The following is a 13,848-nucleotide window of genomic DNA, read 5'->3' as shown; positions in this document are numbered from 1 at the left end:
ATATAGCCCGGACGACCAAGAGAAAGGAGTAATATCAATGACATGTGCACAAGATACATTGTTACCAAGGAACCAAAGCATATACTTATCTAGCTGCGGCTAGGAGAGCATTAGGGAAGAGTCGCCTTGCGATGCTTTCTCCGCGCGAGATCGGAATCATGGAGCACGTATGAGGCGTGCATCACAGAAAGTGAATGACGTCCAGCCCGGCGGCCGGCAGTTGCTCCTAGCAACCCGATGTTATCCAACAACGACACGACGCGCCTGCTCAAATGGAGCACCAGCGCTCGCCGCTCGCCGAGATTCAAGCAACACACACATCCATACGCAAACATGGTATCAACAAGGGGAGGCACTCGTACCAGCGCGCCAGACGACGCCAGCACAATGCTGCGCAAGAAGCCTGTGCGCAAAGTGACGGCGAAAGCCGCGCCCGCAACATCCACCGCCGCAAAGGCCAAGGCAACGCGCTCGAAGAAGACAGAACCCGAGCCAGAGGTTGTCGACGACGATGAGCCAGACGAGCTACAAGAAGAAGCTCCTGCTCCCACCAAGACGACGCGCAAAGTCACAACACGTGCGAAGAAATCCGAAGAGCCAGTGAAGCCCGCGACCACCAAGAGCGCAGCTTCCAAGGCGCCATCAAAGCCTGCGAAAGCTGCAACGAGGACTACGAGGGGAAAAGCGGCAGAGGAGGTGGCAGAACAGAATCTGGAGACGAAGAAGCCAGAATTGAAGCCAACGACCCAGTCAACAGTTACGCGTGCCACTCGTGCCACGGCCGCCAAAGACAAGGCAGCGCCGCTCTCACCGAAGAAGATTACACAAGTCTCGAAAGCACCGGCCCGAAGCGCGAAGACCTCAGTAGTGAAGGGCAGTACTGCCACCGCCAAGGCTCCCGCTGCGAAGGCCGCGAAGAGAGGCAGGCCTCCAGGCAGGCGGCGGAATGTCTCGGACGAGAATGCAGTCATTCCCGAATTTGCGGCCCCGGCTGAGGTAGAAGGAAGTGACATTGAAGTCGCTCCAAAGAAGCCGTCCGGAACGAGAGGGAAGAATGCAGTGAAGCGAGCAGCTTCGCCCATGGTCATCGACAATGACACGCCAATATCAACGAGGCCGGCCACACCGGCTGAATCACTGCAGGAGACACACGATGAACATGACCACGATATGCATACCACACAGCAATCGCTCGAGGACCATGATGATGATGAATCTGAACAGTCATCACAAGACGAACTTTCCGGTCCAAAATCCCCTATGAGGCGGGTCAGTCCACGGGAACCACTGAAGTACGCATCGGCCAAGGAAGTCGCCCTACCTGACATCGATGTTCCTATGAAAACTCCCGTGAGGAGATTCGCTGTGCTCGGCACGCAGCAAGGGACGCCTCAGACACAGAAGCCATACTGCAAGCCCGCAGTCCCACTCTCCAATGGAAAGCCTATGACTGTTGCGAGAGCACAGTCTCGAGCAATGGTGTTTCCACGTTTGCAGCCACTGGGGCAAGCTGCAGATGATCACATGGATGTTGATGAGTCTTCTGACAGCACGTCGCTCTCAGACCAGAGCACCCCGATTCCACGGTACAGTGAAGCGGAAAACAGTGAGGCCCAGGACGAAGCATCCGAGTCTCAGCATGACATGGATCCCGACCTCAGCCTCCTCGTGGATCCTGAGAACAGGATAACTGAGATTGAGAGCACAGATGACATGCTCACCGAGGTGATTGAGACTCAGACAGAGACCATTCGCGATGAAAGCGCTATCGAACTTGGTCAAGAACAGCGGCCCCAAGCTGACGCGGACGAGCACACACCTCTTATAGAAGAGGACCCTGATGAGACCATTGTCACGCACGAAGGCGCCGAGGATGATGCGAGCCCAGCCCAAGACACTTCTTACGATAGTTTTGAGAGTGTAATCGTTAACCGCCCAGATCTGCACTCAGAGGACGACGGAGACGACTTCGATGTTTCACTGGATGATGACCAGGCTCCACCTGCGACCCCACAACCAGAGACGCTGGTCTGGGAGAACATCCGTGACGATGTCACGATTCCCTTCAGCTTTGACGCCAACGTCAGTCCGACCAGGGACCTAGTCACATCAGACTCACCTTCTCTTGCACAGTCTGACCATGCCGTTTCGGATGACTTGCAAGATGATTCCTCCTCACCATTCAAGTTTGGAAATTCACAGCAGGCGCAACGCGAGTCCACGGTACGCCTCAGCGAGTTCGTTGACATAACGTCTCTCGCAGACTCCCGGCGAAGGCCAGAGGCGGAGGCTCAAGCAGACGGCGAGAATTCGACGGCGGCACGAGCCACTGTGGAAGATGGAGAGGATTCCCAGTGGATGATAGATGGGGACGTCACGATGGTCTGCGCAGCACCTGCAACGCCTCGTACTGTCAAGCGATCTCCAGTCAGGCTCACAACCATTGAGCATGTGGACGAGGACGAAATGCTTGTCGATGGCGACGTTACTCTTATGCTGGATCGCCACGAGAGCCCCGCCAGCGCTAAACGTTCTCCAGTCAAGTTGACGACCGTTGAACACGTTGACGATCAAGAAGAGGTCGCCGTTGATGGTGAAATGAGTCTGTTGCTGGAGCAACCTGATCTTGCGCCTAGCGTCAGACCGTCTCCTATCAAGTTGTCCACCGCTGAAGACTATCCGGAGGAGGAACAAGCCGTCGCTGGCGACGAGACTCTTGTTCTTGAAGACCACCAGCCAACACAGCCTACGATCCCGGCGACTCCAGTTCTGGTCAACGACGCTCGCGCTTCAGACGTCACCTCCATTGATCTTCAAGACGCTGCAACTCCGCATTACGCGTTGCCTACTTTTTCGTCTACTCGCGAACCTATGGGGCCGGCTGAACCCCAATCATCGACACCCAACGCTGCTGAGAGTCCAGTTGTTGAAGCATGGTTTGACGAAATGCAATCCTCCGATAGGAAATCACAGACGTTCGCAAGCAGACCATCTGCCGCCAAGGAGCGAATGCCTGCATTGGGAACCGCTCTGACCTACGAGGAGCTGCTTGAGAATTCGACTGGAGATTCGCATACACCGGCAAGTCCAACGAATAATGAACCAGCTGTCGCCGAAAGGTATCCGGGCATTCCTTCGCGCGAGACGTATGAGAATGTTGACGATTCATCAAATGTGAGAATGACACCCAGAAGGATCTCTACAATAGTCTCGCCCGCGCTGAGGACGCAGACTCCAGAAGCTGTCGCTGCAACCACGCCACAGCCCGTCGAACGCTTTCCAGGACTGCCAGCTAAGCGATCATACGAAGAGCATGCGAAGACTGCGATGCCAGCGACTCGATTTGCTACACCCGAGCGTCGCTCAACAAGGCGTCCTGCAACGGCACAGAAGGCGACTTCTCTTCGCAAATTGGCCTTGACTTCAAACGGGTCCCGAACGCCGATCAAGTCGCCACTGAAAGCTCCAGCTGAGACACCTGCTCAGATCCCAATGACGCCTCACCCTGGAGCTCCGCTGAAGGGTGTTGTTGCTCTCGTTGACGTCTACACTAGCGACGGAGGATGCGCGACTGGTCCATTCTCGCAGCTATTGCAGCGCCTTGGAGCTAAGACGACTAAGACATTCAGTGACCGTGTCACGCATGTTGTCTTCAAGGACGGTCATCCCAAGCTATTGCAGTCACTTGTTATCCATAACAAGCAGGTTGCTAATAGCGGCTCTGCCAAGGAGATCTTTTGTGTCAACAGTCGTTGGGTGAATGATTGCGATATCAACGGGGTGCGCATGACCGAGACAGACGAAGCCTATGCTATAGATGTCGACGATGCTCCTCGAGTTGCAAAGCGCCGTCGCAAGAGTATGGAACCTATGAGTCTTCTCAACAACGGTGGCAACATCGTGCGCGATCGAAAGAGCAGCATTGGCCGCGTCTCGATTGGTCGATTATCGTCAAAGACCTTCGATATCCCTTCAGACGAGCATCATGTGACGCCGAAGGTCGATCCGGCGGACAAGGAGAATAGCGGCGACAGTGAAGCATGTTCTTCACCAGCGACTCCTGCGTACATTTCGGCACCCGAGAAACTTGTACAGCAGACAGCGCCAATGAATCGCATCCGGAAGCTCGATCTGAACGCAAGAGATCAAGCCCGACGTCTGACATTTACGAATATGGAATTTTGATTGTGGAGCGAATCGGGTTGGAGTACATGGCAGGCTCGACACTGTGGTGAATACTGGAGACTGTTAGGAATGGTAAGTCTAGCTGCTTGGTGAACTTTGTCGGGCGTGTCGTTCGTATCTCGTAGTACAGTCATTGTCGATAGCGTAGAATGTAAGCAGTCTGCTTAAATTCAAAATTGCTTGTCTCTTGTCCATATTTCGCAGCGTCTGGCGAGGGCCCAGGCATGACAGCTGCTTTTCGCCGTATTTGTACTGGATCTCTGCATACTTCAGTCCTTTGGCGTGATTATGCAGAAGATGTCACCCAGGCGTCTATCGTACATCAGCCCATATGGCAAGCGTCGTCACAAAGGCGATAACGTACTCATAGCCTTGATGGCGTCTGCATCGTGCGCTCTTAATAAGTCGGTGGCTTTTGCTTTGGAGAGATCAAGATGCTCAACCTATGTGGCATATCCACCCATGTTCAGCCAATGTGTCTTCGATCTCGCGAGGAGAGAGCATCAACCACAACGTACCAGCAGTGCTACATCTTCTGCAGCAACCTTTGTCAAAGGCTTCTTCGGCGCCTCCTCCTTCTTGACGGCGGCAGGCGATTTCTGCGTGTTCTGTGCATCCAAATTCTTCAGTGCGTCGCCCAGCGCTTTCAAGTCCACCTCTTTCTTTGCTACAGCATCGTCGTTGACCTTGGCGTCGAGCGAGGACAGGGCTTGGGCGGCTTTGCGATCTTCTTTGCTTGCTGGGAGAACGTCAGGCGCGTCGGCTCCTTCCTGGACGTTTGAAGGCTGCGGTTCTTCGGCCATTCTTGCTCAGTCGTTCTGTAGGTCAGTCGCTTGGTAGTCTATATTTGGGCTTCTTTCGCTTTGACAATAAGCTTTCGGTGATCCTTGTTCGCGTTTGAGCCGCAAGCTGGGATCACACATGCCAACCACTGACCGAACGACAAGCACCGTCGCAGACTCCTATCTCTACTGTATCGAAACTGTTGAGTCCATAATTCGTCCTCCAAATCGATAGCAAGTTTCCACCTTCATGCAAAGCACGCTCTCGCCTCTTTGTGCGGTCAGGCCCAAGCATGGCTGCCAATGCATCTAAAACGACAGACTGGTCTCCGGACAGCTGGAGATCAAAACCAATTGCCCAAGCCGTCAAGTATGAAGACGCCAATGCCGTCGAAGCAGCACTCACAAAACTCAAGCATGTTCCTCCAATCGTCACACCAACTGAAATCTGGAAATTACGCAGATCCCTGAAAAACGTGGCGCTGGGCAGAGCATTCTTGCTTCAAGGCGGTGACTGTGCTGAACTATTCGAGTACTGCCATGGCGACTCAATCGATTCCAAGATCAAGCTTCTCCTCCAGATGTCGCTCGTTCTCATCTGGGGTGGAAACCGGCCTGTGGTGCGCATAGCAAGAATGGCAGGACAATATGCTAAGCCGCGGAGTAAACCCACAGAAATGTTCAATGGACAGGAGATACCAAGCTATCGCGGTGACATCCTGAATGGTTACCCCCCTGATAGCCGCAAGATCGATCCTGATCGACTGGTGCAGGCATACTTCCACTCTGCTGCGACTCTCAATTACGTGCGGGCCCAACTTGCTTCTGGGATCGCGGACCTGCACAATCCGATGGATTGGGGTCTTGGTTATGTGAAGGATCAAGCTTTGCTTTCCAAATACACGGGAATTGTGGAGAGTATTTGCGAGAGCTTGCGCTTCATGCACACCATCGGAGCAGACACCGCAAGCCAATTAAGCAGTGTCGACCTCTTCTCCAGCCACGAGGCCTTACTACTCGCCTATGAAGAGGGTCTTACCCGCTACCTAAAACATCCGCAAAATCGTGAGAGTCCTGAGAACTCAACAAACACCAATGCGCCTTCTTCGAGCAATGCTGGCTACTACAACACCAGTGCACACTTCATTTGGATTGGTGACCGAACGAGACAAGTTGATCACGCTCACATCGAGTATGCTCGTGGAATCGAGAATCCCATTGGCATCAAGGTGGGCCCAACAACAAATCCAGCAGATCTTGGCAAGCTCCTCGACCTGGTCAATCCAAATCATGAGATTGGCAAAGTGACTCTGATTCACCGATATGGCAAGGACAAAGTCACACAATTGCTACCGAAACACATCGAGGCAGTGCGACAAACTGGACATATCGTGGTGTGGCAGTGCGATCCGATGCACGGCAACACTCGTTCAACGGAAGAAGGCATCAAAACGAGATCATTCCAAGATATCTTCGACGAGCTTTCAGCAGCTATTCGTATACACAAGCAATGCGGCACGTACCTGGGCGGAGTACATCTCGAGCTCACTGCTGATGCAGTCACGGAATGTACCGGCGGCAGTACTGGTCTTGATGATAAGGATCTGAGTCAAGCGTACACCACCTACTGTGATCCGCGGCTGAACGAGAAGCAGGCGCTTGAGTTGGCATTCCTCGTTGCCGACAGCCAACGTGATTCAGCTGCGAAAAGTGCAAGTGTTTTGAACGGACAGTGATCGGCATTGTACGTGGATGGGAGGAGAAGCGCATGTTGGTCACCTGATTTTCACTTCAGTTTGGCCGTAATAGTCTCTTCCGGCCGATGGACGACGCCTAGTATCATCTCGAGCGCCTCGATGACTTTTTCGTCCTACGAGCTGCAAGGAGATCGGGGCGTCAAGATACTTCCTAGGCTCATCTGAGAGATAGGATATCAGCATGGTCGATGGGCAGGCAGGCAGGCAGGCAGGCAGGCAGGCAGGCAGGAGAACTTCTGTAGACTCACAGAGGTTGTAATAGTGGTAATAGGCTAGGCTCGTACAGCCATGGTTGCTGATCAATAAGTGTTTTCATAAATACCTTGATGCCTTTGTGTCGGAAAGATTATTTGGGGTGTGTGTCGGGAAGATTGTTATGCATGTGTCGGAAAGATGTGTGCCGGGTTGCAGTGCGTCAGCGTCAGCGTCAGCCACGCTCGGCTGGCATTGGACGAGGGAGGGGTGCCTCGGCTGCTTTGGCGCGAGTGTCGTGAAGAAGTGCGGACGGTGCTGGTCGCGTCGCTTGGAGAGTGTCAGAGTCAAGCCAAGCCTAGGTACGGCGGCGAGCGGCGAGCGGCGAGCACCTCCTCCAGTCGGCAGCGTGCCACCAGGAGGACGGGTGCCTTAGCGACACGAGACAGCGTAAGTGATGAAGAGAGTGCTTTCCTGCTCGTCTCTGCTCTCCCACCACCTCAAGAGCCGACCCAGGTGTGGCCATAGCCATACCATACCATCTCTTGCATTCGCGTACCGTGCAAGCCCGAACGCCAGCCCAGAGTGCAGACATGGCCCGTATGATGTACGCCGCTGCCGTCCTATGCGCTGTTGCTGATCGTCCACAGGCCTGCCACGCCTCCCCAGCATAACACCCACGACTGCCGCCCTGGCTGCAACGGCAGCAGTATATCTCAACGGCCGATACCAGATCACACAAGACCTGTGGACCATCATCACCGCTTTGAAACACGCCGCCTATCTGAGCAGACTCGAGAAGCAAGACAAGATCAATGTCTTCTATCGATTCGAAGCGCTCGCCAAAGATCCAAAGCAAGCCAACAAACTTTTCCTGATTGTGCCTAAGGACGAGAGCAATGCGAGCGCCCAGACGGAATGGACATATGGCCAAGCATATGAGCTCACCCTCCAATATGCGCGATGGCTGAAAGAAGACATGCACATCAATAAAAACGAGATCATCGCGATGGATTTCAAGAATAAGCCCCAGTTCATCTGGCTGTGGTTCGCTCTCTGGTCAATTGGCGCCATTCCTGCTTTCATAAACAGCAATCTTCAGGACAACGCCTTTGTACATTGTGTGAAGCTGTCTACCACAAGATTGCTGATCCTTGATCCCGGCCTGTCACAATATCTCACCGAAGAAGCTCAAGCTCAATTCAGCCCAGACGAGAAAGGACGTGCCATCGACACTGTCATTCTAACTTCAGACATTGAAGCTCACATACACAGCTTGCAGCCTTACAGAGCACCGGACGCAGACCGATCCGGCGCCACAGCAGCAGCAACAAGTCTTCTCATCTATACCTCGGGAACCACTGGTCTACCAAAGGCCGCAAATGTCGCTTGGGGAAAGCCTCTTTCAGGAGTCAATTTCTTCCCCAAGGCTCTTGCATTGACGCCGGATGACCGCTACTACACTGCAATGCCATTATACCACTCTTCTGGATCGTTGCTTTGCGTGTGTCAAGCATTTGGACCCGGCTGCGCCATCGTTCTTGCGCCCAAGTTCTCCCCTCGAACACAAATGAAGCAGGTCACCGAAACCAAGGCCACCGTCTTACAATATATTGGCGAGATGTGCCGCTACCTTGTCACAAGTCCACCAACGCCGTACGATCGTGCCCACAACCTTCGACTGGCATTTGGCAACGGAATGCGTCCAGATGTGTGGCAGAAGTTCAAGGATCGCTTCAACATCGGAACGATTGTGGAGTTCTATGGCGCCACAGAAGGTCCTGGCGCATCGCTTGTATACAGCAGCAACGGCTTCCTCCGTGGAGCGATTGGCAAGACTGGCCCCATCACTCGCACCCTTTTCGGAGGCAATTCCGTCTTGCTGAAGCATGACCATGTAACAGATGAGCCTTGGAGAAATGTCAACACCGGATTCTGCGAGAAAGTCAAGACCAACCAGCCTGGAGAGCTGTGCTACCGGTTAGACCCTGAGAACATCCAGGAAAAATTCCAAGGCTATTACGGAAACGACAAGGCTTCGGGGAGCAAAATCATTCGAAACGTCTTCAAGAAGGGCGATGCATACTATAGATCTGGTGACTTGCAGCGAATAGACGCTGATGGGCGATGGTGGTTCGTTGACCGCATTGGCGACACGTTCCGATGGAAGGGAGAGAATGTGAGCACAGCTGAAGTTTCAGAAGCACTCGGTACGCATTCTGCATTGTCAGAAGCGAACGTGTACGGAGTGCAGCTACCCAACCACGACGGAAGAGCAGGCTGTGCCGCTATAGGTCTCGCCGAAGGTCAAAAGATGGACGAGAATTTGGGTAAAGAGCTCGCAACGCACGTGCGGAAGCGACTGCCGCGTTATGCCGTGCCGATATTTCTTCGACTTGCAAAGGAATTCGAAACGACTGGAACCATGAAACACCAGAAGGTCGCTTTGAGGAATGAAGGTGTCGACCCGGAGAAGACTGGCGATGACGAATTGTTCTGGTTGCCTCCTGGCTCGGACGGATTTAAGAAGTTCGAGAAGCGAGACTGGGAGAAGATCACTGGTGGCAGTGCTAAGCTTTGAGATAAACACAACACCGACAGCATTTCCTACACACTAGTTTTGCCTGATGCATATATCAACGGCATTGCTACGACCTCTGTGGAAGGTCCTTTTTCCTTGGACTTCGACATGGATATATTACGACACGACGAACCCCAAAGAAGGCTGATTAGCTAGCAATTCAGTTCGTGTTGATTAGCATTCTGCTTCCACGTCCTGATGTTATCACAGCCCACCATAGCAAACTGATAGAGTTGCGAGACGGAGGTTAGAGAGAGAGGAATCGGACCAAGATAACGGGGGAAAATCGTTGCAGATCCAAGCGAGATCATATCCATGCCGCCTCATATTTGAATATCGTACAAATGTTCCTATACCGTATCAACTAGGTTTCGCTCCCATTTCGTTTGCTTCCACGCTCCGCCCTCCCTTCCCCCTCCTTTTCCTCAACACACACACACAGACAATTGAATTGTGAACAACCATGTTCCGGCCCCGTGCTTCTCTAGTGTTCGCGCAAAGAGTCGCGAACTAAACAAGTAAACAAAAGTAGTGGCCCTGGGCTTTCTCTCTCGCTCTCGCTCTCGCCGCGCGTCCTTTCCGGATGTAGTGGGAATCAAAGCAGGTAAAAGCAAAAGACGAACCAAACTCCTATGAAGAACGCCGCGCTGTGGGAATCAACAAGGAGGAGGCCGTTGCTAAAACAACAGACACAAAACACTATAGTGGTAGTTGTCGTCGTCGGATGATGATGCACCTGACCCAATGAAGAGAGACACACCCAGAAAAATGCCGCCTTGCCTTTGCGCTTGCCCAATGACGAGGAGACCGCCGATGCCGCTGTAGTGAAGAACTCCCGACGCCGGTTTGAAGATGGACAGGAACTGATTGATTCGGTCAAGGAGGTCACGGTTTGGGCTTCTTGGCCATTCGGGGGCTTGGTTTGACTCGGTTCGCGTTGGCGTCACTTCCGCCATCGTCGCCCTCAACTTTGACCGCGCTTCTGCGTCGCTTGTTGTTGTTAACATTGGGACTTGTATTTTCGCTCGCCACGCTGCTGTTTGTACCTTGCTGGCTGTGCTGAGGCATCATCTGAGGAGCAGTCATGCTTGACTGGTGCGGTGAGGGTGTGTGCGAATTTGGCATACCCATGTTCGGCGCGCCTAATGTGCCCGGTGTGTTCCCCAGGTGCGGCGAGCCATTCATGGACATCTGCATGTTGCCCATACTGGGTGAGCTGAAAGCTTGTCCGTTCTGTGGCATCTGCATGTTGCGCATGTTGGGCGTCGTCGAACCTTGAGGTACCCCGTTCGGAGGCAGATTGATCTGTGGATTGCCTGGTTGAGATTGGCCGTTCGGCTGGGACTCGTACTGTGCAACCAGGGCTTCCAAAGCTTGTTCTGGTCGCATCTTCTTGTCTTGAGCATAATGCATGAGGTCTGACATTACATTCATCGTTTCACCAATCTGCGATCGATTAGATTATGATTGGATGCCACTGGACATGTGCAACAGCTCTCACCTCTAAGAAATGCTGCACCTTTGAAGTGAAGCCCATGGTGCCTTTCGGTGTCTTTGGGAAGTGTTCTATCGTCAGTCTGCTCTCGGCCTCCTGCAGCTTCTGTTGAGCTTTGGGTAACTTGTTTTTTGCCATCTTCGGAGATGCTTTATTTGCCATGGTCGGGGAGAAATCGCTCAGCACCTTCTCGATCTGGCCTCGCGAAATGACTTCTTCTGTACCCGTCGTTTGAAAGGAAAGGATGTCGATCTGGTCCGAGCCGGCCGAGAACAGGACATGCAGGGAACCAGTCATCTCCAGACGTGCGCCATTTGGATAGAAAACGGAAAAGGTGGCGTGCTGGCAGGACACCTGGAGGCTTCCATTCGCGTGAGGTACTTCTCGCGCATTTTCGGTATGCAGTCGCAAAGAGCTCGCGCCTGAATCGAAGTATGTGTAGAAGTACCTTGCAACATTTGGTCGCAGCACTTCAAACGTCTTGACCTTGCCATGTGGACCCGCGTCATCGAAGCTGTGGATCAGTCGGCCTTCCGGGGCGAAATGCTTCTCCACGAAATTGTGCCAATGTGTGACATTCTTGCCATTTGCGGTTTGGCTTTCTATGTCCGGGGTGAAACTGGCGAGGTGAGTGCTAAAGTTCAGCAGCCTTAAAATGAACATGCCGCTTTGGGATGTAGGCTGTTGCTGTTGCGCCGCTTGCATCTGGCGCGCTTGGAAGGCTTGCTGACGTTGAAGCAGTGCAATTTGTTGCCGCTGCTGAAGACTCATGGCCTGCTGTTGCTGTGGAGTCGGTTGCTGGCCCTGTTGTGGTTGACCACCTTGTTGTGCTTGAGGCTGGCCTTGTTGAGACTGTGCCTGCTGTGGATGTTGCGGCTGCTGGCCAGGCTGCGCTTGCTCATTGGGATTTGCCATCCGGGATTGTGGACGCATCTGCTGTGCTGCTGCTTGAGCAGGCGTGCCTTGCGGGTTTGCAGGTTGCTGCTGTCCTTGATTGCTTTGCTGCGAATGCTGTTGCTGCATAGCCAATTGCTGCGCCATCTGGTTCTGGTGCTGCTGTTGTGCTTGCTGCTGCTGTTGCATACGCTGTTGCATCATCTGCATTTGTTGTGCTTGAAGATGTGGCGTTAATTGTACAGCCTGGCCACCCTGCTGGCTCATCGCATGCTGATTTTGTTGCTGTTGCATTTGCTGCGCCAATTGAGGATTCATTTGCATGCCCGGCTGCATCATGCCATTGGCCTGCGCCTGCTGCATCATCTGCTGTTGGCGCAATCGCATCTGGTGGTGTTGCATTGCTAGCTGCGGATTCGATTGCACTGTTCATATCCATCAGCAAGACTGTCTACACCGATCATCACAGCGTTCCACGTGATAGCACCTGAGCAACATTTGCAGATGTCGCTCAGAACACATGTCGGGGACAAGTACGCTATGTCTTTGGCTAGTTACTTACTTGCTGCCATCTGGGCCTGCTGGTGTGCCAGTTGTTGTTGCGGTGTTAAGTGGCTCAGCGCCTGTGAATTGGGTATACCGCCAGCCATGCTCTGGCCACCCATATGCGCAGGCATCGCCATACCTGCACCTGGATGCTGGCCTCCCATTCCTCCTGGGCCCATGCCGTTCCCGCTAGGCTGCATGCCCATCATTCCTGCTTGCTGAGGAGCTCCTGAGACGCCCGGGTGCATCTGCATTGGTTGACCCATGTGCTGGCCTGGGTTTGGAGCCATGCCCGGATGGCCATGGGGCATGCCTGGATGCATGCCTCCAGGCGTAGGCTGATATGCGGCCATCATCTTGTCCTACACCGCGTATCACTGCAGGATACTGGTGGAAGTCTAAGCGGCAATGTATGCTGTGCTAAGTATGGTCGCGAGTTCGCGCGTAGTTGCCGCCGGCCTGAGAGCGGTCGAGCAGCAGTCTCCAGGCCGGACAGACAATGCATAGGGTGATTCGGAGGGAGCCTCGACGTGGTGGGCGGAAGTGCGCAGGCCTAAACACGTGCTCTTGCTTTGCTTTGCTTTGCTTTGCTTTGCTTTGCTTTGCTTTGCTTTGCTTGCTTGCTTGCTTGCTTGCTTGCTCGCCAGACTAAGTAGTAAGCGGGATGGAGCTGCTTCTGGTGCTGTTGCGGATCCGGGGTGGATGGCGATGCGCGCAGTTCGGTAGTGGGGCTGTATAGCGTATATTCGTGGTTGCGCGATGGGAGGAGGTATCTTGTGTGTAATACAGTATGATACGGGCCGAGTATTCACGCGCATGCAGCAGAGAGGGCGAGCAAGCCGAGTGAGAATCAGCGCGCCGGCATCCAGCAAGCCGGCAGAGCGTCGATCGTTCCGCCAGTCGGGGCGCGTGCGTGGGAGTCGCAGTGGCAGTCGCAGCGGCAGTCGCACTCGCAGTCGCAGAGGCAGTCGCGGTGGGCACAAATACAGTAACAAGGTAAGTCCGGCTTCCCGTGGGCGGTCGACAAGAACTAAACGGACAGCGCTCAGCGGCGACGTCGCATGGCAGCGGGCGTCGCGGGATGCAGCGCAGGCAGGCGATTGCAGTGATAGAGAGGCGCGCAATTGCTGCTCTGCGACGAGGTCGGGAACGGGCACGGGCACGGGCACGGGCACGGGGAAGCGCAGCAGGAGCGTTGCTTCGTCGGCCGCGAAAGTGCTGGCATCATACCGGCCACCACCACATCACTGTCCGCTGCTCTGCATTACCACCACTCTGTACAGACATGCACCGAAATATGCCATACGTCGACAAATGATCAATCGCGACACCACCGACCCCGCACATACAGCATGTTTCTGCTATACCGCTGCATTCATCCGCTGCACTGTAGAGACGTCGGCGGACGCACCCACG

The 13,848-nt window shown here is 53.9% G+C and overlaps 5 protein-coding genes across 5 annotated transcripts; 3 read left to right on the top strand and 2 right to left on the bottom strand.

Annotated features, from left to right (window-relative positions):
• Nucleotides 1-333: 333 nt before the first annotated feature.
• Nucleotides 334-4,185, top strand: MYCFIDRAFT_192300 (uncharacterized protein; the record flags this gene model as incomplete). The annotated part of the gene is made up of 1 exon (XM_007923058.1): nucleotides 334-4,185. The coding sequence occupies one exon, from the start codon at nucleotides 334-336 to the stop codon at nucleotides 4,183-4,185; it is 3,852 nt and encodes a 1,283-aa protein (XP_007921249.1).
• Nucleotides 4,186-4,269: 84 nt separating this feature from the next.
• MYCFIDRAFT_48247 (uncharacterized protein) lies at nucleotides 4,270-4,988 on the bottom strand (the record flags this gene model as incomplete). The annotated part of the gene is made up of 3 exons (XM_007921835.1): nucleotides 4,270-4,497; nucleotides 4,550-4,628; nucleotides 4,704-4,988. 3 exons carry the CDS (start codon nucleotides 4,986-4,988, stop codon nucleotides 4,472-4,474), a joined length of 390 nt encoding a protein of 129 aa, XP_007920026.1. The 3' UTR covers nucleotides 4,270-4,471.
• Nucleotides 4,989-5,260: 272 nt separating this feature from the next.
• MYCFIDRAFT_159224 (uncharacterized protein) lies at nucleotides 5,261-7,040 on the top strand (the record flags this gene model as incomplete). The annotated part of the gene is made up of 1 exon (XM_007923057.1): nucleotides 5,261-7,040. The coding sequence occupies one exon, from the start codon at nucleotides 5,261-5,263 to the stop codon at nucleotides 6,701-6,703; it is 1,443 nt and encodes a 480-aa protein (XP_007921248.1). The 3' UTR covers nucleotides 6,704-7,040.
• A 360-nt stretch (nucleotides 7,041-7,400) lies between these two features.
• On the top strand, nucleotides 7,401-9,676 carry MYCFIDRAFT_148635 (uncharacterized protein). The gene is made up of 2 exons (XM_007923056.1): nucleotides 7,401-7,516; nucleotides 7,567-9,676. Exons 1-2 carry the CDS (start codon nucleotides 7,510-7,512, stop codon nucleotides 9,495-9,497), a joined length of 1,938 nt encoding a protein of 645 aa, XP_007921247.1. The 5' UTR covers nucleotides 7,401-7,509; the 3' UTR covers nucleotides 9,498-9,676.
• A 96-nt stretch (nucleotides 9,677-9,772) lies between these two features.
• MYCFIDRAFT_213115 (uncharacterized protein) lies at nucleotides 9,773-13,517 on the bottom strand. The gene is made up of 3 exons (XM_007923055.1): nucleotides 12,449-13,517; nucleotides 10,999-12,311; nucleotides 9,773-10,943 (listed from the first exon to the last, which is right to left on the bottom strand). Exons 1-3 carry the CDS (start codon nucleotides 12,786-12,788, stop codon nucleotides 10,383-10,385), a joined length of 2,214 nt encoding a protein of 737 aa, XP_007921246.1. The 5' UTR covers nucleotides 12,789-13,517; the 3' UTR covers nucleotides 9,773-10,382.
• Nucleotides 13,518-13,848: the final 331 nt, after the last annotated feature.

The sequence above is a fragment of the Pseudocercospora fijiensis genome (genome assembly GCF_000340215.1).
Source record: "Pseudocercospora fijiensis CIRAD86 unplaced genomic scaffold MYCFIscaffold_1, whole genome shotgun sequence".
In the NCBI taxonomy this organism is placed as follows: domain Eukaryota; kingdom Fungi; phylum Ascomycota; class Dothideomycetes; order Mycosphaerellales; family Mycosphaerellaceae; genus Pseudocercospora; species Pseudocercospora fijiensis.
Note: the sequence above shows the minus strand (reverse complement) of the source record. Positions and strands in the feature narration are given on the sequence as shown.

Coding starts and splice junctions, on each gene's coding strand:
- MYCFIDRAFT_213115 (XM_007923055.1), bottom strand. CDS start 12,788: ATGATGGCCGCATATCAGCCTACGCCTGGAGGCATGCATCCAGGCATG. Junction 12,312..12,448: donor GCAGGCCCAGATGGCAGCAA/GTAAGTAACTAG, acceptor GGATATGAACAG/TGCAATCGAATCCGCAGCTA. Junction 10,944..10,998: donor AGGTGCAGCATTTCTTAGAG/GTGAGAGCTGTT, acceptor AATCGATCGCAG/ATTGGTGAAACGATGAATGT.